Here is a 22,826-nt window from a genome sequence, read left to right as displayed (position 1 = left end):
AAAATAATGACCACAAAAGATTGACATGAATTCACTGTAAATGATGAGGAAATCAAAATATCTGTCGTCAAAGATTTCCCATACCTGAATGAAACATTGATTAGAATGGAGACTGCATCAAGAAATCAGAAGAAGACAAGGCATGGGAAGGTCAGCTATGAAAGAACTAGAAAAGATCCAAAGGTGCAAAGATATGACTCTGAACACCAAAGTTAAGATCATCCAAGCCATGGTTTTCCCAAACAGAATGTACAGATGTGAGAGCTGGACAGTGAAGAAAGTGAAATATGATGCTGGAGAAGATTGCTATTGTGGACAGCCAAAAAGACAAATAAATGGGTCCTAGAACAGATCAAACCTGAACTCTCCCTAGAAGGCATGATGCCTAAATTGAGGCTGTCATACTTTGGCCACTCCATGAGAAGACATGACTCATTAGAAAAGACAATAATGTTAGACAGCAGGCAGCAGAAAGAGAGGAAGACCACATGCCAGATGGCAAGACTCAATCAGGGAGGTCAGGAATCTGAACCTGCAGGAGCTGAGCAGAGCGGCTTGGATAGGGAGAGTCGGAGATGTCTCATCCACAGGGTCACCACAAGTCAAGGTTGACTTGAAGGCAGTTAACAACAACAAATATAAATAATGCAGTTTAAAGGGAGCAAAAGGGTGGGAAATTCCAGAAGCAGGAAAACAGGTTTTATTTAAGAAAAGAAAAAGGGGGGGGGGGGGTTAAATGCTAGGGAGAAATTTTGAAATAGACAATGACAGGCTGAGATAAACTATGCCAGAGAGAAATGTATGAAAGGAAAAAAAAGGAAGTATGTACAGAATGAAGGTTAGGTAGATATATTTGTTACTGTTTTTCATACCATAGCAATGGCCACAGCAGTTGTTGCTAAACTGCAACTTGTAACATTTCTTACCACTGGATATTCTGGCTGGCACTGATTGAAGTTGCTCCACAATATTGTCTGTAGGGCTGTACTTTGCTCACCTTGACACATCAGGGGACCAGATGCAAAAGAGGACAGACCTTCTGCACCTATAATTCTTGTGCAGAAGAGGGGATTTAATACAGTTTGGTTGCTAAGATACAACAACTGCTGAAATTATCCCTTCTACACAGCAAATAAAAACACAGGAGACTTGTCCACTTTTACATTCTGCCAATTTAATGTGCAGTTTATGCTCTGTGTTTTTTCTTGTGTACCTTCAAGTAATTTCTGGCTTATGGAAACCCCAAGGCGAACCTATGGAGCTTTATTGGCAAAATTTATTCAGAGGAGGTTGAGACTGAGAGAGTGTGCCTTGCCCAAGGTCACCCAGTGGGTTACCATGGCTTGAACCCTGGTTTCCCAGAGCCCACAGTCCAGGGCTGCACAAGATGTGGCCCAGGGGCCGGATGCGGCCTACCAAAGGATTTCTGAAGGCCTGGGGCCCCATTGTCAGGAGGAGGGGGATGTCCTGGCTCCCAGAGCCTCGCCTGATCGCACGGGGCTTTGGAGGATGGGAGCAATGGACTCTTCCCCCAGAGTTTGCCTCTGCTTCCCAGGGGAGCTTTCGCTGGGGGCAGGCTTACAGTTCCTCTCACCCCATTGGCCAGGCAGGCCCAGAAGGAGGAGCTTTCTGCAGGCAAGCAGCAGAGAAAGCCGGGAGGGCAGAGAGAGAGCAAGAGGGCAGACAGCAAGAGAGCTAGAGATCATGAGAGAGCCTTGGGCCCTTCTTCTGATGAGTGAGGGGGAGGACGAGAGAAAGAGAGGAGGACGCCCAACCACTGCGTTGTCCTCCTCCTCCTCTGCCGAGTCATTCACTTTTGAGTGGCCTAGGGGTTTTGCCAGGTGGGCAGCCTTGCCACTCAAAGGCAAAACCTCTAGGTCGCTCAAAAGCTAATGACTTGGAAGAGGAGGAGGAGAACAACGCGGTGGGCGGGCACTCACCTCTCTTTCTCCTGTCCTTCCCCTCCTCCTATTCACAAGGCTGCCCACCCAGCAATGGGAGAAAGAGACAAAAGAGGATGGGGGGAAAGAGACAAGGACGCCCACCCACCACATAGTCTTCCTCCTCCTCTGCCGAGTCGTTCACCTTCAAGCGGCAAGGCTGCCTGCCTGGCAACCCCCACAAGCTACTCAAAGGTGAATGACTCGGCAGAGGAAGAGAAGGACAATGCGGTGGGCAGGTGTCTCTTCCCCCCTCCTCCTCCTCCAGAAGGAAAGAAAGGAAGGAAGGAAGGAAGGAAGGAAGGAAGGAAGGAAGGAGGAAGGAAAGAAGGGAGGGAAGAAAGAATCAAGGAAGCGAAGAAGTGGACAAGGAAAGAAAGAAGGGAAGAAGGGTAGGAGGAAGAAAAGAAAGAAAAAAGAAGGGAGGGAAGAAGGAAGAAAAGAAAGAAAAAGAAGAGACGGAGGGAGGGAGGGACAAAGAAAGCAGAGGAAGGGAGGAAAGAAAGAAACAAGGAAGGGAAAGGGGGGAGGGAGGGAGGGAGGAAATAATAAAGGAAGGAAAGGAGGGAGGGAGTAAAGAAAGAAAGGGGGAGAAAAAGAGGGAGGGAGGGAGGGAGGGGGTGTCTTGCCCCCTGCTAGGGTGACTAGACTTTCCCTCCTTTTCCCAGACATGTCCCCCATCTTAGCCTTCCTGTCCAGGAGGAGGGATTCCACAATGTCCTCTATTTTGAGCATGGCTAAGAAGTATGGATTTGCAAGTTGGGCTTCCCTGCCATAGTCTATCACTCAAACCATTAGACCACAGTTTCTCCTCTTTCTGTGTACTGTAAGTTAAATTGTATCCCCTTATGACTTTTTGTGATGGCATTAGTGGTTGATTTTGTAACCACTCTTTCCTCCAAGTCAACATTTCTCCAAGTTATTGGCCATGCTGGCTGGTGTTTCTTGGAGTCTCAAACATAGGGAAAACCAAAGGTTGAGAACCACTGGTATCACCACTGAACTGCCCTAAGTATTTTAGTTCTTGGGTAAGCCTAATTTTGTTGTGATAGTGACAGAAGACAAATCAGAAATGGAAATATAATATTAGATAACCTAAAATCTGTGGAATTCAGATGCCAAATTGACAAATTACATACCAAGCTTTTGACAATCTCTCTCGTGAGTCAAGTGTATTTTAAATGTGCACACATTTAATGTGTTTTTAATGTTTCAGATATGTCACTTATAAGGTCATATTGAATTAAACCAGGAGTGGGCAACACAAGGCCTGCAAGCCACATGTGGCCTTCCAAAACCATTTTTGTGCCCACCAGGGTAAAAAGGGGAAAAAACCAAGCATTTTCCTTATTTGTTTTTGCTCCTGAATGCCACAAATGCTGCCACATGTTTGTGAAGGGGTTTTGTGGGCATTTCCACTATATTTAGGGATTCCCTTGGACCCCTTGGGGACATTAACAATTTTTGTGGCTCTCCAATGTCTCCTGGGGTGCTAATGCTGTCTCTCAAAGTTGCCCAATGCAGAATTGGCCCCAGTAGAATGGAGAGGAAGTGATTTCTGCTTCTCCTGCCCAATCTTTCCTTTCATGCAGTCAGAATCTGCAGCAGAGGATTATGGACCCTTCACATCTGATTTGCACCCACAGGGCAAGGGAGAGTAATGAAGGAGGGTTGGAGAGGTGAGGCCTATTGCATGAATGAACATCTGTTTGCACAGTGTTGGTTTTTGCCCATTACAAAAAATTTTTGTCCTGTTTTGCCTCCAAAAGCATTTTACTCTGCTTTCCTTTCCCTGCACCCTAAGCTAGAGATGAGTGCTAGAATGGAACTGAATCCTACAGTAGGAATGGGAAAGAAAATAAACAATTGTTTCAATGATTATTTGTCCCATGACCAACATGTCAGTTCAGTTTCATTGGGGGGGGGGGGGGACTCAAGCCCAAGGAAATGTGCTGTGTATCAGATAGGCAGTCTAGAGGAATCTTTCTACTGAGACTTATTGCCTTAATGCCTTCCAACATTTTTTTTTGTCTTGTTTTGGTAGTTCTTTTATCCTAAAAGGAAGATAAGAACTTTCTGGTACATGAATGCCACTTCAAATTATTATAGTCTGGTTCCCCAGCAAGTAAAAACCTGCATGACATATGTGTTCTGCACTCCAGCATGATAGCAAATGTCACATTTTAGGCACATCTACATCAACAGCACATGTTGTATATTTTTTGTAGCACTTGCAAAGCTTAGATTTAATGTTCCTGGGGAAGAAAATGAAAAAGCTATATGAAGATCATATACTGTCTTTCCTTTGTCCTGGTACTTACCTGCCAAATTCATACTTGCCACACACGGGCTGTACACTCCTAGGCCCCAGATATCTAGTATTTCTGATGCTACTCTGTCTTGGATATGTACTTCTAGTTTTGACACTTCTGTAGAGTACAGGTTTTCAAACATTTCTATGTTGGTCGAAAAATTATCAGAATAAGTTTATCACTGTGGAACCTCTGCATATTTCAGTTTTAATTTAGGATGAATTCAGTTATATAGCTTTTTGTGGGGTTTTCAGGCTATGAGGCCACAGCTGCTGGCAAAACATCAGGGACAACCTCTTCTAGAACTTGGCTTCATAGCCCAAAAAACCCCACAAAAAACTATGGCTGCTGGCCGTGAAAGCCTTTGACTTCCCAATTCAGTTATAGAAGACACTGTTCCCTGAGGAACATACATGACTGTGCTCGTAAGAACATAAGAGCCATCTTCGAACAAACCAAAGACTTAGCTAGTCCAGCTTTCTATTTGCACATCGGCCAATATATTGCCCCAAAGGGAAACCTGCTAGCAAGGCAATTATAGCCTCTATCTTGTGCTTCCTGGCAACATATATACAAAGCTATTCTTCCTCTGGTGCTGGATATAAGTAGCCATTGTGATTGCCACTGATGACCCTAGCACCCATGAATGTATTCAGTCCCCATTTAAAGCCTTCCAGTTTGGCAGCCATAACTATATCCTGTTGCAGTGAGTTTCACAGTCTGTAAACTTGAACAACTTTTCCCAATCTGTTGCCCTGCAAATGAATTATACTACAATTCCCAGAATTCTTGAGCCCACATAAGATTGTGGGAGTAGTCCAACATATTTGGAGATAATATGTGCTACAATACATTAGTACTCTGCTGCAGTAGTTGCACATTGCAAGGAAAAATTACAGTAGTCCCTTGGTATCCATTGGAGTTTGGTTCCAGGCCTTTGACACACCCCCCCCCCCAAAATGGATACCAAAATTTATGGATGCTCAAATCCCAATGCAGAATCCGTGGATATGGAGGGCTGGTTGTACTTGTGCTGCTCTCCAGGGAATTTTGTTTACCATTATTGGTCTTCTCATTGAGGAACCCGGTAGCATAATCTGGAAACAATTTTTTATAGTGCAATTGTATGCATACCTTCACCATATGTAAACTCCATTGACTCTGTGTACTAGGGTGGGCAACATATGGCCCTCCAGATTTTGTTGCACTGTATTTCCCAGCAGTTTTACCATTGGCTATGCTGACTGGGATTGATGGAAGTTTCAGTCCAACTATGTCTACAGGATGGCATATGTCACTTCTACTGTATAGATAACATGTAAGACATACATGCATTCATTGACAAAAAAACATGTATAATAATGTGTCTGTACAACCTATAAATCAGAAATGGGGAATCTTTAGTCGTCCAAATGGTGGACTGTGGTTCCAATTGCCCTTGAACAGTGGCTAAATTATCAAGGAATCAAAAATGGAAGAGACCAATAGCACTGACTCTGTTTTAAATCCTCTAAAAAAGGAGACTCGACCACACTCAGAGGCTGCATATTACACTATCTAACAGCTTTTACTGTCAGGAAGTTGTTTTTAATGTTTACGTGGAATCTCTTTTCTTATCATTTGAATACATTGTACCATGTCCTACTCTCTGAAGCAGCAGCAAAAAAGCTTGCTCCATCCTCAATATGACATCCCTTCAAATATAATAATAATAATAATAATAATAATAATAATAATAATAATAATAATAATAACAACAACAACAACAACAACAACAACAACTTTATTACAGCCATTTGGCCAGCACAATTACAAAATTCCAATTTAAAACATAACTTAGTTTTATACCATAGGTTCATGTACAGGCAGATTGGAGAGTATAAACAAATGATAGTTTATAAAAAGTAAGGATAAAAAGTAAGGATAGGACTGCACAATCAGGTAATAGTTAATCCTCGCTATCATGTCTCCTCTTAACCTTCTCCTCCCCAAGCTTAACATACTCAGCAATATAAGTCACTCCTTATAGGGCATGATTTCCAGACCTTTCACCACTTTAGTTGACCTCCTCTGGACATGCTCCAGCTTGTCAATATCCCTCTTGAATTATAGTGTCCAGAACTGTACACAGTATTCCAGTGGGGCCTGACCAAAGGAGAATAGAGTGATACTATTACTTCCTTCAGTCGATACTACTATTGATGCAGCCTAGGATCTGATTAGCTGTTACTTCTGAATGAAGGCTGCCTTTAGAAAGCTGCTGGTTGAAAATTAACAAGGAGAAAGGAAAGGGTGGAAGTTGGTGCTGGCAACATGTATTTAGTTTAGAAATTTGTTTAAATACCATAGATAGGAGTTGCTTCTAATAGTTCTGGGATAATTAAGATTCTGTAAATCAGTGTTTTCCATGTACTGTATTAAAAAACTAGAATTTTATTTTCTATCTGGGAAGGCTGCTGGCTCAGCTTTTGAAAAAGGTGTGTTTTGCTTCATCCTCTGTATTTATGTTCATTATACTGCTTGTCATCATGGAAGGTTCGCTTTTTTAGGTTTGAATTGTTTCCTCTTTCAATAAAAACTTGGCAGCTGTTTTGACAGTGTTCAAAGGGTTAGATAAACTGAGTTTGCTAATTTTTGAAGTATTGTTTGTAAACCCATCAAAGACAGATGTCAAGTCTGGAGGGAATTAAGAGTGTACTCTCTAAAAGCACCGTGTCTTGTGATAGTATCTAAGTAATTTCTCAATATATCAATCAATTTAATTAAAAACTAAGTATAAAATAAACTACTCTGAAAAAGAGAAGGTTTAGAATAGATAATAGGGATGCCTTAAGAATCTAAGAGGCACAAGTCATATTCTTAATTATTTTTATTTATTGCCAGTTCCACCAGTCTGCACCACTTGGAAATAGATACAATCCCGATTTGTTTTTCATTTGGAAATCTATGCATTTGGGAACTTTGACAAAATGCATCTCATAAAATGAACAGATAAAAATTCATGCATTTTAATAGATTTTACAGGAATATGTGTACAAGCAATCGAGAAAATGCACACAAAAATTTAAACCTTTGAAAAAGATACACATAGCAGACAGATTTCCATTGGTTAGAGGTTAGTCACAGAAGCTAATGAACAGATAGGCGGATGTGGAGTACAGTAGTCTGAGGAAGGCACCTGTTTGGCTTCCAATGAGAAAATGCAGAAAAGAGAAGTCACCAGCACAACCACCACCCGCCAGGTTTTTATAGGGCCAAATAGCTTTAGTGGTTGCCTGGTTCTCCAGACCAGATGCGAGTCAGTAGAAAGAGAATGTAATGTTGTCAAATTGGTATCTCTGAATAATACTGTTCCGTCTGCACAGACATATTGCCTTGGAAGTGCAGCTGACAAAGGGAGAGAAGGGTTTGTTTGTTTGTTTGTTTGTTTGTTTGCCGTTTTTCATGACTTCCAAGCTTGTACGTCCTACATCAGGTGCTGGGTGAAAAAGTAGTCCCCAGACCTGCCAAAGTTATCTGCTGTGGTAGTAGACACTTGATGTTAGGTTTGAGACTGCCAGAATCTTACACTGTGTGAAATTAAAAAAAAATGGTTTATGCTTCTGATCATCACAAACAGCTGAAACAGCAAGTTTAAAAAGAAATGCACACTTTCTTCTTGACATGCATTCACTAATTTTTCCTGTTGTCTACTTTAGAATATCATGCCAAATATAATTTACCTCTTTTGTGATTATCCCTGTATCACTTTCAAAGCTTTATTGCTTCAGCTTTATGGATGCTTTTCATGTTCAGTTTGAAGTACAGAGTTCATTCACTCTGTATATCTATTTGCCAATTCTTTCCTAAACTCATCTACCAGATTGGCCATTTCATTTCTCAATAGCATTCTGGCAGAGAGATTTATCTTATTGTTGTGAGATTTTACTTGAGTATTTCCTGCCCTTTACAATTCTAAGCAATTTTATAGCTTTTGTCATATGCTGAAATGAACAAAACCCATTTTGTTATGTCAGTGTTGTCAGTGTTTTTGAAGAACATTATTATCTTAAACAATTGCTTCTTTGTGAAAATGCAACAACTACTCAGTTAACTATATAGATAACAAGACATTTATATAGACTAAATGCTAACAGGCTGATCAAATATTCACTGTTGATTTATTGAGAGCTAAGTACCGGTACTATTACAAACTCATCTCATAATTAAGTGGAAACTAATTACAAGAGAAAGTGTGTTTTCAGATCGTATGGCATGTTAATTTGTTGCAGTAAAAACAACTAAGTTTGGTTTTTTGTTTGTTTGTTTTGTTTTTAGGAAAGACTAAACAAGATATTATGACATTATATGATTTTGCAGAGCAGGGCCCACTTCACCAGATGTATCATTCATGATATATGACATTATTCTTACTTGGAAAGGTATATGTATATAATTTTAGAAGAGGGGGTTAGAAATGCAGAAAATATAGTAAGTGACAATTGTTTTATTAACTGGGGCCATTTATAAAGTTGTGAATGATAACACAAACATCTTGCTATTCCTGCTTTAATTAACACAGTTAGTGTGATTAATAACCATTGTCCAGATTCAAACCGTATATGATAGAACTGAAGTGCTTAAAAGTTTCATATAGCAGCCTGCCCTTGCAACTGTTTTGATTTGGTGTTAGCTAATGGCCAGACTACATATTACACATGTGTGTGCACAACCAATCCTTAGTGAGGCTTGCTTGGAAACCTGGAACCCTTTCATACTATCTAACTACTGTATAGCACTATGATTGCACTTTAACTGCCATGGCTGTTTCCTTTGGAATCCTAGGATTTGTAGTTTGCTGAGACACTACAGGGGCTCTCTGGCTGAGTATTCTACATGTTGCTCTTTCAATTGTAAATTCCAGAGTCCTGTAGGATGGAATCATAGAAGTTAATGTGGAATCATAATGCTATAACTGTACAGGATGAAAGTTTCACACCTTTCAAGAGAAATGGGAATGGAGAAATGGCTAGAATTTACAAAATATATCCCTGTGTACACTCTTTTTCTCTCCAAGTGATTCCTAAGTTGTCTCCTTTCTCTAGCCCCAACACGAGACGTGTGTGTGCAAAAGATATATGCTTAAGTTCAAAACATGTATTTGGAATCCTGTGTAGGTAAAACATACTGTCTTTTGTTCTGAAAGGAACAGATGAGGGATTTTACTTGCAGCCCAAATTAGGCTCAGAATGTATTTTAAAAAACCCCAAACATTTGTATAGTTCTGTTGTAATGTGTCTTATCTTTAATTTATGGTCTCAGCACAGGTTTGTTACTCCTGACACACGTCATGAATACTATGTAGATAAGAGTAAATAAATGGCAATGTAAATGATATGAATAAGTAAACTAGAAGAGATTTGTTAATGTTCTGTAACAAAATCTGTCTTGTGCAGAAACTGTACAGCTTTGCAGTGTAAGAAAGGCATGACCACATGATGTTATTTAATGTTTATAGCAAAACTATATCTATCTTATAACCACAGATAGCTATGCCACATATTATTCATTGGTAGTTCATGCACACAGACATGCTGATATGAGTATACAAATGTCACTGCTCATTGAATAACATGGGCCATATTTTTAAATGTTTTTTCCCATCTGTGGGGAATAATATGGGGCATGTTTTGCATGCTTTTTCCCATCCATGGGGGACAAGGAACTGAAATGGATGGAAAGGAGCCACTGTATTACAAATAAAATGTTAGATTTTATATAAGGAGTATAACGAGTTTTCTAGTAAATTATTTGGAAACATGTACTCAGGATCCTAATTTCAAGATATCAAGAACTAATATAAAGAAAAGAGCTGTACCATCACTTATAATACTGAAACTATTGTGCTTGCCTTAAAAGATGTATTTGTATATATGTATGTATGTGCTGCATTTTTAAATATATTTTAAAGAGATAAAATAGTTGGAGGTAAATGGGCAGCTTTGTAGCTAAAATTTACTAAAGTATCTTTATCTTAACTAGAAGCGGTGTTTGTTCTTGCAGCTTCCTTTTGGCTTCTGCTAATGATTCTACCAGTTAAGTGCAAGGATTTTTGGCTTACCACAGTACACAATGATTTCAGCAAATAGATCATCTCAGGCCAAACGGATTAACGAAAGTGTAACAATGGTCATTTTTTGTGAGAGGACTACAGCAAATATGTCAAAAGTTTAGATACAGTTTTAAGTGCTCACCAGATATTTGGATTTCAATGTATGTGATGCGTCATCAATAGTTGGGGCTGATGAGAGCTGTGAAGACTAGCCTAATGTCTAATTTCTGGATGAATCTTAAAGGCAGTGATTGTCAGGAGGAGCTCTGGTAGGGGTAGCAGGCACCAAAGTGTGCATCATGACACATACACAGAATAGGCTCATAAAGAACAAGCAGACTCAGGGGTGAGCCACAGCACATCACATTCCATCCTCATGCAAATCCAGCCACAAGAACTGTAAAACATGACTGCACAAGCACATTCATGTGGCTTATCTGCAATGGTTCATTCAGTGGTATGTTTTAACTGTTTGGTATTTTAATATTTTTGGGATGCGGTGGCTCAAGTGGTTAAGATGCTGACTCTGTTGACTGCAATATCAGCAGTTCAAGGTCCAGGTGCCGCGTGATGGGGTGAGCTCCCATCACTAGTCCCAGCTTCTGCCAACTTAGCAGTTTGAAAGCATGCAAATGCAAGTAGATAAATAGGTAGTACTTTGGTGGGAAGGTAAACAGCATTCTGTGCAATCATGCTGGCCACATGATCACAGAGTAGTTGTGGCTCTTCAGCTTAGTAACAGAGATGAGCACCACTCCATACTGTTAGACATGACTTGACAACTTTATCAGCAGGGAATACCTTTACCTTCATTTTAATTTTAAACCACCATGAATCCCAGTATTGGGGAAAATATGAGGTATAAATAATGATGGTGATGACAAGAAGAAGGAAATGGAGAAGGGAAAGGAGGAGGAGGAGATGATGATGATGATGATGATGATGATGATGATGATGATGATGATGATGATGATGGTGATGATAATAATAATAATAATAATATGTTTTATTTATATACCGCTATTCCAAAGATCATAGCGGTGAACAGCAAGTAAGCTAATTAGCAAGTAAGCTAATTTGCCCCCAACAGTCTGGGTACTCATTTTAGCGACCTCGGAAGGATGCAAGCCTGAGTCGAGCTTGGGCCCTTTTGCTGGTCTTGAACTCGCAACCTTGTGGTCTTGAGTGAATGGCTGCAGTACAGGCATTTAACCACTGCGCCACCTGATGATGATGATATGTGATGATGATGATGATGGTAGTGATGTAATAGTAGAGTGCACTAGGCTAGGATCATCTAGCCCTGTTTGTTCCCTGCTGTCAAGTCTTGCCCAGCACATCAATTGGTCTATGACCATAATAAACAAAAATAATAAACCATAATAAACAAAAATTCAAGCAAGGAGTTGGCCTCTTCCACTGAAAGGAGGCACCCTTTAGAATATATGCTTTGGCTCCAAAGATCACAATAGGCAGGATTTTCCAGGACCCATTGTCAGTACAGTGGAACTATCTACATTCTCTGGATCTGGGCAAAAGGGGAGAGCCCCCCTAATGCTTTAATCAAGAGAGCATGCATACCTCCATGAGCCTCTGCCTCTCCCCAGGTCAAAGAAGAGTTTTGAATGTTTCCTTTGACCCCTTAGCAACATTTTGTCCCATTGAATTGCATCTTTAGTATTGGTATTAAAGGATATTTAACCATCTACTAAGTGGAGGGTGTTTTCAGCCTTGATAAAGGCAAACCTTTGAAAGACTCATGGTACACTGATACTCCATTCTCAATTTGCGTATGTTTATTTTTGCAATAAAGGTCGGTCTCAGCATCCCTACTTTAGTAGCGTACTTCCAGAAAAAGATTTATATGGCAAAATTTTGCCAACTTTCCTGTGTCTTGATACAGCAGAATATATAGCACAGAAGGATTGACCAGAGTTCACATTCTCTTCCCATTATTGCTATTTTCCCTATTGTGCACAGCTCCTGATTCATACAGAGCCACTAGTGCTAATGGTTGTGACTATGTATAAGTTGTGCCATATTTTTACTGTGGAATATGTGTCATAATGTAGAATGAAAGACAAATACAATATACAGTATGTTGTTTTTTAAAAAAAACCTTTAGGAAAATGATGAATATGAAATGTGGAAAAGGCACGAGAGAGAAAATTAAGTGTTTCTGTCTTTGCTGGGTCATGATTGAATAATCCCTCCTACTATGGAGCTCCTGCTCATGAGTATATTTTCTTCTGTCAAAGAATCTGTCAAAGAATCTGTGGCCCATATTTCACAGCATAGGATGGTCTGTTCTACTCTTAGGAATACCCACCCACTCAGTACAATATAAATTTATGTGGGTGAGAGCAAGGTTTGAGATGTGCCAGGAGAGCTGCTCTGGCATGGTTCGTCAAGAACAATGCCAAGTCAGATAGAAATAATATGGGGTGATTCATTGTAGGAGGTGAAGCTCAGGTGGCATTGGATATGGCTTCCAGGATGACATAGCTGCAGCCTGCAGGTTACTTCCCTTCTAATATCATTGTATAGGGCTAGTTCTCAGGAAAAACAGACAATACTAGTGAAGGGCCTATTTGTACAACAGGTATGGTTGAATGATGGCCTATATACCCTAAAGGCATCAGATCCTGTCTGATCTCAAAAGATATGCAGGGTCAACCCTGGTTGGTGCTTTGATAGGAAATTGTCAATGAATACCAGGTGCTGTAGAATATATTTCAGAGGAAGGAACAGGCAAAACCACCTTTGAGTATTCCTTGTCTAAGAAAACTCAATGAAATGTATGGGTATGCACCTTCCTGTTGACAGGCAACTGGAAGGTGCATACACACATATTGTGAATCCTTCTTTTGCTGTTCTATTTCTCTCCTTGCTTTTTCATTTCTTTCACCTCACTCAACTTGTTCATTGCACTCTTACTGGCTGGCTTAGGTAGGATGGTGGGCCTGAGTTACTAGTGCAAGGGAATCAGCTCCTTGGATTTATGTGGGGCCCAGTTGCTCTGATATCAAAAACAGTGTCTCTTGCAAGGCTTGGGCTAGACAAAAGATTCCAGAGGGGTGAAAGGTAGTACTTTTGATTTATGCCACAACCATAGGCTGTATAAACAGAAACAGATTATACTTACTGTTTACATTATAGTACAGAGGGACGTTTAAATGGCAGTCAGTGTACATGGAGATAAAATAAAATCCTGGAGCTGTGTGTGTGTGTGTGTGTGTATGTGTGTGTGTGTACAGTATTTGCCTTCAAATCACTTGTAGACTTATGGTAACTCCATGAATTTCATAGGGGTTTTTAGGCAAGGAATACTCAGGGGTGGTTTTGCCAGTTGTTTCCTCTGAAATAATAGGCCACAGCACCTGACATTTGTTGCCAGTGTCCCATCCAAGTACTAACTATGGCTTACCCTGCTTAGCTTCCAAGGTCAAACAGAATCTGGTGCCATTAGGATATTTATTGTTGCTGAAGCCATTTACTGTCTCCAAAAGTAAAGGAATATGTTTTGGCTGGCATGTGCTTACTCCTTCCAGTCAGAGAGCATCCCTGGAATTCAAGCCATGACATGTGAGATCATTTTCACAGTAAAGTGATACTTGATGTATTGTGTGTCACAGTATTTCTGCAATGTAGGCACCTTTGTCACTGTATTTAACACTTGACTTAAGGGTGGAAAAGTTGTATGTTAGAAGTGCACGTATACAAACTGTGCTATCTCATTTTTGTGATTGATATATATCAGATTTTCAGAACTGTGGTCCTTCATTATACACCTAAAAGGGCTGAGCTCATGTACACTGAGTGCTTTTTGTGGGTTTAAAAATATATATTCAGCTATACAATAAATTCTGATTTAAAGGTGAAGCACAATAAAGCCTATTCCTGGTATTGTTTGCACAGGCATTTCGGAATTATATTTCCTTAAAAAAACACCTAAGAATGCTAAAGATCTGATTTTTTTTATGACATAATTATTTCTTTGTAATGTATACTTTGTATTCCAGTCCTGGGGTCATTTGAGCACATTGTCCATCCTTTTCCAATCAGCTATGTATCCATGTATTGTTATAATTATCAGCTGGCTTGTCAGCTGGCTTGTCACTTCTATTTTTATTCATATTATGCCTGTTTGGTTTCGCAGCCATTTCAATATTTTCTGTCTTAGAACCAAATACTCAGAATTATTTATTCTGGATATCCTGGAACAAAAAATGGGATTACTGGGAGCAAAATGAACCATTTGCTCCACTACTTACAGCCTTCGAAATGATTAAAAAAAACTTGCATCAGATCTTGTTCACAGCGAGGCAATGGTCTACTCACAGTGTGTCTACTTGTCAGACAAGTTTCTGTGAATTTTGTTTTTATCATTGTAGTTAGTTGTATAACTTCTCATTTGGACCCTGAACTTGGAAATGTTACTTTTTGACTTTAGCTCACAGAGGTCCAAAACACACTGCAGAACTAATCCAGTTTGAGAATGCTTTAACTGCCCTGGCACAATGCAAGGGAATTCAGAGAATTGTAGTTTTGTGAGACATTTAGCCTTCTCTGTCAGAGAGCTCTGGTCCCACTATGAATTACAATTCCCAGGATTCCCTAGCACTGAAGCAGGGCAGTTAAAATGATCTCAAACTGGATTATTTCTGCAGTGTGTTTTGGACCACAATTATAGAATGTTCGTGCCCGCCTGACCAGATGGTGGGTGGCATCACACCATTTCTACAGTGCAGCATTTAGACATGATACGCTGAAGAAACAGGGAAAAGCTGCTGCTGCAGCAAGGGCAACTTTTTTCCAGCTCCAAAAGGAGCAGCTTTCCGTCACTTCTTTTGGAGCTGGCAAATCACCGGATTGGGGGCACAGCATGCAGTTGCTGCAGTCCCAATCCGGTGTTGTTAAGGCACAAAGTTACCTTTTCACAATCATGGTATCTTCCCTGCCAAGGTGACAAACATTGACAAACCCAAGTGCTCAGAGGCAGACTAACAAATGAATGCATTGCTAACCTTGTTTCCATTTTTGCAAAATCTCTTGCTTTTCAGTCACAAATACAAGTAGACAAGACAAAATGTAGTATGTCTTTGCCCACAGACTCATGCCCTTCATTTAGTATAATAAAATGTTCAACCAGCTGCACTGAATCAGTTTTTGTAAACTTGAAGTGAAACTGATCAGTGTTGCAGAGAGTGAGTGAAGGTCAAGGTACTACAGTTATACCTCAGCAAAAGAAAGTTAAATTGTTGATAGAAGTTACATTAGATACAACTCTCTTTAGGTAAAGTAACTGTCCTTAAAATAGTTTCCTTTCAGGTACAGTCTTTTTTAGTCACCTATTAGGGAGGTATATGCTAATCTCTTTATATTATTACAAATATTTTTGTAAAATAATTTCCATATAAAGCTTTGATTGTGTTTGAATCTAATATGTAAACCAAACATGCTAAATCAGATAATATAATTTGAAGCAGTAGGAAATTTTTGGAAAATTTTCCAGTTCCAGTTTCTTTAGAAAAGCCACATCACTTGTTCTAATTCAGGGAAGCTTCACATACCATATTCTTTACTTGAGTACAAGACCATACATGGTGTAGCTCCAGTCTGATTACTTGGAAAGTAAAATGATGCAGAGTATTCATTCTTGATTCTAAAATCCATATCTCTGTTTTTTCTCTCTCATTTCTTTCCAGGGGATGAACATTCCCATGATTCTCCAGCCCCAGCAGAAGCCCAGGCACAGGCTGGGATGGAAGCTGGTGGAAGAGGGAGCAGATGTTGTTGGAGATGCTCTCTCGCCCAACTTAAGAAGTTTTTCTGGGGTGTAGTGGTGGTGTTTGGTGTCTGTTCATCATGGTCAGTTTCAACCCAGCTAGCAAAACTGACCTTTAAAAAATTTGATGCACCCTTCACTTTGACATGGTTTGCAACGAACTGGAACTTTTTATTCTTTCCTTTGTATTACATCGGGCATCTTTGGAAATCAACTGAAAAACAGTATCCACAGCAAAGATACAGGTAAGGGAGACTTGGGATTTCAGTGATGCTGTCATATGTTCTTTTCCTGATGCTTTATTAAATTCTTGTTCATGCTGTTGCAAAATATGACCATACATTGACAAAAACATGAGGTAGGAATGGAGGGAGAGAGAAGAAAAGACTCAGCAGAAGAAAAATAAAAAGGGAAATAACAAAGGTATACGGGAAAACAGAATTAGTGTAAATGAGGTTTCTTTGTCTGCAAAGTCTGCAGTGTTATTGCTGTTGAAAAGAAACCATACTGCAAACACAGATGCCCCTTGTTGTTGTGTGCCTTCAAGTCGTTTCTGACTTCTTTGGTGATCCCAAGGCATATGGAACTGTGTGACTCACCCAGGGTTACCCAGTGGATTTCCATGGCTGAGTTGGGACTCAAACTCTGATTTCCAGGGTTGTAGTCCAATGCCCAAACCACACCACCGTGCTAATATATACCTAACAGCACACTCTGGTGGGGTACAGACCGCCGCTTTGCAGCGGTCTGGCGCCGCCGCCAGAAGGTCCGCGGGGGAGCCGGAGCCTTCAGACGGCCCGACTCCCGCGCGGACCGAAAAAAGAAGCTCCAAAATGGAGCTTCTTTTTGCGTCGCGTTTGCGACGTAGCGAGGCGCCAGGGGCGTGCTCGCTACGTCAGCAGCGGCGCGACGCGTCTGGACGCTGTGCGTCCGATACGTAAAGATGGCGGCGCCCATGTAGAAAGGGCGCCGCCATCTTGTACGTATTGACTACATATTAGGGTTAGGGGGGTGCGGAAGCACCGCCCCTTCCTAACCCTAATACGTATTCAATACGTATTTTTTGGCGGTTTGTAACCCGCCTCTGTGTCCGAGATAGTGTGAGATTGTAGCAACATTGCTTTCTGATGGTTCAGTATAGACAAACTTTATTTCATGCACAAATTATTTATTTAAAACACCCTCTGGATGAAATTCCATCAGTGAGACTGGGGTCATGCAACTTATGCACCTTTAAAGTGAAGCAAATATGAGAAAGAACACTCTTTGTCCCATTATATCCACCCCCTAACACAAATAGAAGCAACCAGCAGAGGATTCCTAATCCATTCAAATTTAGCACCATATAACGGCAACTAAGGACAATGCTGTTGGTGTTTCAGTGTATCACCGTTCATTCAAGTTGTAAATCTGAGTATTTGGCATGACCCTCTTCTAAAATGTGGTTGGTAATTTTGAAGGAAAACATAAAAACAAAAACAAAAATAATGACCTCAGAGGATCTACATAAATTCAACCTAGATAATGAGGAAATTGAAATAAAGACTTTTTGTATCCCCTTGCCCATTGGGAACCATTTTTCCTTCATGTTCTGTTGTAACAGTAGGCTCTTGACCATGGCTGAGTTGGGACTAGAGAGGTAACTTCACCATGCTGCTTGCAAAGAGGGTGTTGAGTCCAATGTGCAGTTGTGGATCGGAGTCCAATGTGCAGTTGTGGATCTGTACTCAACAGCTACAGTCACAACCATCTCCTGATTTTCTGTGCCTGAAGAGAATGTGATTAATTGCTTGAACTAGTGCTACTCGGTCATGCTAAAGTATTAGTGTGAAATGATGACGTAAAGTTCTCAGAAGTGCTATAAGAGACTTAAACAGCCTTTAATCCAGTGGATAAAGGTATTAAAAGAAGAAATAACTGAAAGCTGTTGAGATAAAAGTACATGTTTCAAATGTAGAAGATCGACTTTGGCATAAGAGTAATTTTACAAGGAAAGAAATTGGAATGGTGACTATTAGCTGTACCACTTACAAAATGTTTTCACTACATATCAAGCAATAAACAAGATGAGTGAAGGTCAAGGGAAATGGCTTACCAGAGTAAAATGGAGTACAGTTTTGCTTGAATTATTTATGTTTATAAGGTTTGTAACATTTGCATGGGTGGTTCTGGGGAGTCACTGTGTCGATAATATGGCAGGGATGTACAGGCAGCAGGCTACTATGGTGGTTTATATTTTTCTATGCATAAGGTAGATAGCAGGAAAGTGACCATGGGGTTTTAAAAGGGTTTTAAAGGGTGATAAATTTCCGTGCCTCATTTTATTTATAACTGGATTAGTCTTTCTGAGATTTCTTGGAGAATTCTAGAAGCTTGTTTTTTTCTGAGAATTCTCTTCTCACTCTGAACATAAGAAAATAGGTTGCACATGTGTAGGATCACAGCCCCTTTGAGATTTTTAGTTTGGTTTCATTTTCTAGTGAATTTTGTTTGCCACATGCATGGTATTCCATGCATCTGGCTTGAACAATCTTTAGTGCACATGGCAAAGCAAAAGGCAAAGAAGCTGAGGGTTCATGATGGGAGAGCATTTCTAGATCCCTCTCTAAAATACTGTTGCTTTCTCTTCTTTTCTTTTCTATTTTCTTCACTTCACTTCTCTTTTGGTAGTTCTCCTCTATATGATTTATGTCTTTTTTTTAAAAAAATGCAACACCAGTGAATTGGGGACCATTAATTAGTCACTCCAATCTGAACTTCCTCTATGGTACAACACATTTTTTAAATTATTGTTATTATAAATGGTTTGAGCTTTTCCAGATTATCTTCCTATGAATTAGATTGTCTTCTTTCTTCTTTTATTCCCTGTATTTCAGGCATCCAGACACTTATGTTCTCCTTTTAAAACATGAGAAAGAATGGAGGATTGCCACAACTAAACAGGGCTGACCAGAACCTTAATTCCCAGCCTGCTTGTTTGCATTAAGTACCTACAACTCCTCTTTTTCCTTCCCAACTGCATATTTTTAACTGCAGGAAAATAAGCATCCACACTATCTGATCTGATACTTCTTGAAGCTGTTCCTTTCCCCTCTCTTGGCCTTCAGAGTCTGCCACAGTTCCTGATGACACTGTCTATTGCTGGTCAGGGAAGACCAAAACAGGTATAGAAGGAACTGCTGTGGCAAGCCTAAATGTTTGTATTTGGGTATAGGTAATCAATAACATGCTATGTTTCCATTTTCTTGTACCCTAACAAAGCTTAAGGCAAACAGGCTGGGATCCATCTGACAGGGGATGTCATGGCTCAACCAAGGCCTGATCAACAGTGGTGTCTTGGCCTCTTATTGGCAGCAACACCACATTCCCTCAAAATCTTAAGGCAGCCAGGTGAATTTTCATCTGGAAACGGAGCAAATTAGATATTTCTCCCCCCTTTCCCTTTTCCATTTCTACATCCTGCAGTTTTAAATGGCAATGTCCAGCATCAAGTAGACTGAATGTATTTAAAATTTCTGCTACAAACCTATTTCTTTCCGTTAGTCTCAAAGATGCTAGTCCTGAAGAGGAACTCAAAGTAGAATACATTGTGGTTGGCCCCATTAATCTGTTTGAGACATTCTGGAGGTTTTCTGGAGAAGAAGGAAGTACAAATTATAATTTCTAATTTTATCTTTCATAGACAGTGGAGTGGGGGGGGGGGCAAGAGATCAACAGAAAGTGTTGCATTGTTGGGTGGTCAATCAGGTTCTGATTATCTCATTAATCCAATACCAGCCAGGATGCTTTCAGAACAGCTGCCTTCATATCTTCCCAAGTGAGAATGGATCTGAAGTCTTCTTTGGACATTTTAAAACAAAAATTAGGATGTTTCAGCTGTGTATTCCTGGTCTGGGAGTGATTTGGATTAGATTACCCTTAGTGTCCCTTCCAACTCTACAATCCTATAGGCTATATAGGCATGCTCCAAATGGTGGGTGCCATCCATATTGTAATTTGCTTTCAGTTCTTCAGATCCCTGTTATTTGTTTTTGTGGATCACACATACTGAAGAATCCAAAATCCATATTGTGGGAATAGCTTGGTTGTTCTTGTTGTGTGCCTTCAAGTCATATCCAACTTTTAGTGACCCTAATGTGAACCTATCTCTGATTTTCTTGGCAAAATTTGTTCAGAGGGGATTTGCCTTTGCCTTCCCCTGAGGCTGAGAAAGCATGACTTGCCCAAGGTCACTTAGTAGGTTTCCATGGCTGAGCAGGGATTCGAACCATGGCCTTCAGAGTACTAGTCCAGGGCTTAAAACCACTACATTATGCTGGCTCAGTAGCTTGATTAGAATCATAGAGTTGGAAGAAACCACAAGGGCCATCCAGTTCAACCCCCTGCCATGCAGGAAATCTAAAAGCATCCTCGACAGATGGCCATCCAGCCTCTGTTTGAAGACCTCCAAGGAAGGGGACTCCACCACATTCCAAGGGAGTTTGTTCCACTGTCGAACAGCCCTTACTGTCAGGAAGTTCCTCCCAATGTTGAGCTGGAATCTCTTTTCCTGGTGCTTGCATCCATTGTTCTGCGTTCTAGTCTCTGGAGCAGAAGAAAACAAACTTGCTACCTCCTCAATATGACATCCCTTCAAATACTTAAATAGGGCTATCATACCACCTCTTAACCTTCTCTTCTCCAGGCTAAACATCCCCACCTCCCTGAGTCATTCCTCATAGGACATGGTTTCCAGACCCTTCACCATTTTAGTCGCCCTACTTTGGACACGCTCCAGTTTCTCCACATCCTTTCTGAATTGTGGTGCCCAGAACTGGACACAATATTCCAGGTGGGACTTGACTAAAGCAGAATAGAGTGGCACTATTACTTCCCTTGATCTAGACACTATACTTCTATTGATGCACCCTATAATCGCATTGGTCTTGTTAGCTGCGACATCGCACTGTTGACTCATGTTCAACTTGTGGTCTACTTGGACTCCTAGATCCCTTTCACATGTACTTTCATTCAGCAATGTGTCTCCCATCCTATATCTGAATTTCATTTTTCTGCCCTAAGTGCAGTACCTTACATTTCTCTGTGTTGAATTTAATTTTGTTAGCTTTGGCCCAGTTTCCTACTCTGTTCAGGTCACTTTGAATCTTGATCCTGTCCTCTGGGGTATTAGCTACTCCTCCTAATTTGGTGTCATGTGTAAATTTGATAAGTGTGCCCTCAATTCTTTCATCCAGGTCATTGATAAAGATGTTGAATAACACTGGGCCCAGGACAGAACCCTGTGGGACCCCACTGGTCACTTCTCTCCAGGATGAAAAGGAGCCATTGTTGAGCACCCTTTGGGTTCGGCCAGTCAACCAATTACAAATCCATGTAACAGTTGCCTTGTCTAGCCCACATTTTACAAGCTTGTTTGCAAGAATATCATGGAGGACTTTGTCAAAGGCCTTACTGAAATCAAGGTATACTATATCCACAGCATTCCCTTCGTCTAGCAAGTTGGTAATTTTATCAAAATAAGAGATCATGTTTGTCTGGCATGACTTCTTTCTCTGAAACCCATGTTGACTTTTTGTGATTATAAAATTGCCTTCTAGATGTTCACAGACTCTCTGTTTAATTATCTGCTCTAGAATCTTTCCTGGACGATAACTGTTTGGATCCTCTTTTTTTCCCTTTTGAAGATGGGGACAACGTTTGCCCTCCTCCAGTCTGCTGGGACTTCTCCTGTTCTCCAGGAGTTTTCAAAGATTATTGCGAATGGCTACGATGTTAAATTTGCCAGTTCTTTTAATACCCTTGGATGGAGTTCATCTGGGCCTGGAGACTTATATTTATTTAGGTTAAACAGGTATTCCTGTACTATCTCTTTACTTATTTTGTTCTGAAATTCCCCTTTTCTGTCCTCTGCTCCATTATCCTCAGGTCGAGCACCCTTTGCCTTTTCTGAGAAGACTGAAGCAAAAAAGGTGTTGAGTAATTCTGCCTTTTCTCTGTCTTCTGTTAACATTTTGCCATCTTCTCCATGCAGTGGCCCTACCATTTCCTTCTTCTTCCTTTTGCTTCGAACATATCCAAAAAGCCCTTTTTATTGTTCTTAACCTCTCTAGCAAGCCTGAGTTCATTCTGCACTTTAGCTTTTCTGACTTTACTCCTACACATGCTAGCTATTTATATGAATTCCTCTTTGGTGATTTCTCCATTTTTCCATTTCTTATACATGTCCCGTTTAAAACTTAGCTGAATTGAAAGTTCCTTAGTCATCCATCCTGGTTTCTTGAGACATCTCCCATTTTTCTTCCTCATTGTAACTGTTTGAAATTGTGCTTTCAGTATCTTCTTTTTAAGAAACTCCCATCCATCTTGAACTCCCTTCTCTTTTAGTATACCTTACCATGGGATCACCCCCAGTATATCTTTGAGTTTACTAAAATCAGCTTTCCTAAAGTCTGACTATGCCTGGCTTCTCCTTTCCACTGTATAACACACTCCAGGAGTGCATGATCACTCTCACCTAAGGATCCCACCACTTGCACTCCATTAACTAGGTCATCCCTATGGGTTAGGATCAGATCCAAAATAGCTGGTCCCTTTGTTGCCTCTTCCACCTTTTGGACAATGAAATTGTCTGCAAGGCAAGTGAGGAATTTGCTAGACCTTGGGGATTTGGCTGAGTCTGACTTCCAGCAGATATC

General features: G+C 40.5%; 1 protein-coding gene across 2 annotated transcripts in view; it reads left to right on the top strand.

The window, feature by feature from the left end:
- SLC35F3 (solute carrier family 35 member F3) overlaps positions 1-22,826 on the top strand; it is a 156,189-nt gene that overhangs the window by 101,695 nt on the left and 31,668 nt on the right. For both annotated transcript variants that reach the window (XM_042447182.1, XM_042447183.1), the window contains one exon: positions 16,052-16,376. In XM_042447182.1, coding sequence (XP_042303116.1) covers positions 16,052-16,376 — 325 coding nt within the window. The remainder of the gene's footprint in view (positions 1-16,051; positions 16,377-22,826) is intronic.

Source organism: Sceloporus undulatus, chromosome 1 (genome assembly GCF_019175285.1).
Source record: "Sceloporus undulatus isolate JIND9_A2432 ecotype Alabama chromosome 1, SceUnd_v1.1, whole genome shotgun sequence".
Lineage (NCBI taxonomy): Eukaryota > Metazoa > Chordata > Lepidosauria > Squamata > Phrynosomatidae > Sceloporus > Sceloporus undulatus.
Note: the sequence above shows the minus strand (reverse complement) of the source record. Positions and strands in the feature narration are given on the sequence as shown.